Source organism: Muscardinus avellanarius (assembly GCF_963383645.1).
Source record: "Muscardinus avellanarius genome assembly, chromosome: 16".
Taxonomy (NCBI): domain Eukaryota; kingdom Metazoa; phylum Chordata; class Mammalia; order Rodentia; family Gliridae; genus Muscardinus; species Muscardinus avellanarius.
In genome coordinates this window covers 50,991,736-50,993,917 of record NC_137802.1, presented here as the reverse complement: position 1 = coordinate 50,993,917, position 2,182 = coordinate 50,991,736, and the positions used below count along the sequence as shown (strand labels likewise).

General features: G+C 44.9%; 1 protein-coding gene across 1 annotated transcript; it reads left to right on the top strand.

Annotated features, from left to right (window-relative positions):
* Positions 1–1,464: 1,464 nt before the first annotated feature.
* On the top strand, positions 1,465–1,872 carry LOC308275498 (uncharacterized protein; the record flags this gene model as incomplete). The annotated part of the gene is made up of 1 exon (XM_080713808.1): positions 1,465–1,872. The coding sequence occupies one exon, from the start codon at positions 1,465–1,467 to the stop codon at positions 1,870–1,872; it is 408 nt and encodes a 135-aa protein (XP_080569934.1).
* Between the last annotated feature and the right edge of the window lie 310 nt (positions 1,873–2,182).

Genomic DNA, 2,182 nt, shown 5'->3' with positions numbered 1-2,182 from the left:
TAAAAGTGTTACTTTAGCCGGGCGTGGTGACTAAAAACAAAAAAAAAAAGTATAAAATAGGTCTGGGAGTGTAGCCCGGAGGTAGAAGGGCTTCCAGGAATCCCAGTACCACCAAAAAAAACCCTTTATTTATTTATTTATTTATTTATTTATTTTTAATTTTTTATAGGTGCATTGTAGTCACACATCTTATTGGAATACAAGATGGTATAGGCATACGTACACATCACCCAATTAGCCCTTACCCAATTCCTGCCCCATTTCCTCCCTGCTCCCTTCTTCACCTAGTCATTTGGATGGGCATTGTTAGATCTTTTACATTTTCATTTCATCTTCACTATTTTTTTTTAATTGGTGAATTGCATCCATTCATCTTAACGGGGTACAACCATCTTCACTATTATCCATTGATGTAGATACAAATTTAATGATCTAATTTTCATTTTCGGTTTGTTTAACTTTTGAAAAATGAAACAAAAAAAGTGAAAGCTGATTAACATACCTGAATAATGATGGAGGAGAAAAGAGCAGGTCTTCAGAATCTAGCCACTCTTCAGAGAGGGCAGTATGGCAGGAGGTGAGTCATGGTGAGGTTATAGGATCCTTTAGCTTCAAAGCTAGGCTGGCCAGTGAATCCTAGAAATAGAAGACATGAGTGTGGCCTGTTACAGCCACAGGAAATCAAAGACAAAAGAAAATACGTCACACAAACTGAAGAGCTGAGGGACCCCGTCTTCCTGGTGTAGTTGACTCTACAGCCACTCTGCTGCCCTGATGAGGCCCTAAAATGTGTTTGGGGGAGGTATTTTGGGAGGATAAGAAATATAAGTTTCATCACTTAAATTTCTACATTACATGGATTTTGTGTTTCCCTTTCAAAGATCCAGAAGATAGGTCATGACAGACTGCGTGTGGGAAGTGAACATGTCCTGAGGGCCTTTTTGTTCTCATACCCCCTGGTCTGGATTCCACATACAAAACTTTTTGGTCTACGAGACTAATAATGAAGGAGCCCTCAGACTGAAACACAGCTTTATCCTTCTGTTTCTCCCAAACATAATACGACCAAAAGAATCTTTACTATACACACACATACATGATGAAGTACCCAAAGTAAAACCCAAGCATATGGTACAGAGGCAGAGTGTCATGTGCCACGTCTTTGAGGAAGTTCAGGCAAGGACACTTTCAAGGTCATTCAGGAAAAGCAGATGAGTGAATCCCAACACATAAGGAAAGGGAAATCCAGTTTTCCCATTCTCTCTGAATGTTTACCCCAAAATAAACTTGACTAATTTGATAATTGTCATTTAGTGATACAAACAATAGTAAGGAAAAAGTGTTGCATGTGAAGACAACATTCCCTGAGCAGGGTATAAAAGGGGAGTGTGGGGCAGGGAGATATCCAAACCTTCCAAACCCACCTTCCTGGAAACCCACCCAGAACCTCCACCCTCTGACACCATGTGCAACTCCTGTTGTGGCTCCTGCTGCTCTGGGCAGGGCTGTGGCTGCTGCCAGCGCACCTGCTGCAGGACCACCTGCTGCCGTCCCTGCTGTGTGTCCAGCTGCTGCCGCCCCTGCTGCTGCAGCCCTTGCTGCTGCCGCCCCTGCTGTGGTGGCTGCGGTGGCTGTGGTTCTAGCTGCTGCCGCCCCTGCTGCTGTGTGTCCAGCTGCTGCCGCCCCTGCTGTGGAGGCTGTGGTGGCTGTGGTTCTAGCTGTGGTGGCTGTGGCTCCAGCTGCTGCCGCCCCTGTTGCTGCCGCCCCATCTGCTGCCAGACCACCTGCTGCAGGACCACCTGCTGCCGCCCCAGCTGCTGCTGCCAGCCCTGCTGCTGCCGCCCCAGCTGCTGTGGGGGTTCTTGCTGCTGAGCGCGCTCAGCTGACTCTCCTCATGTGACTCTGTGGACCAAAGTTCTTCAAGGAGTCCATCTGGGAGAACGGACATGCTAAGCCAGTTGTAAAACATTAATTCCAATAAACTGTTAGAATGACTTTGGCCTCTAAATATGCTGTTCTCTCCATCTTCAGGTTACCATTTGTCTCCCAAATGTGCAAAGTTGAATTTAGTCCAAAAGTCATCAGATATCATTTAACCCCTTTGAAATATTTGTTCTCTGTCATATTTTCCCATATGAATATATTTTTACATTAAAATAAATTTAATTTTACCCAACATACA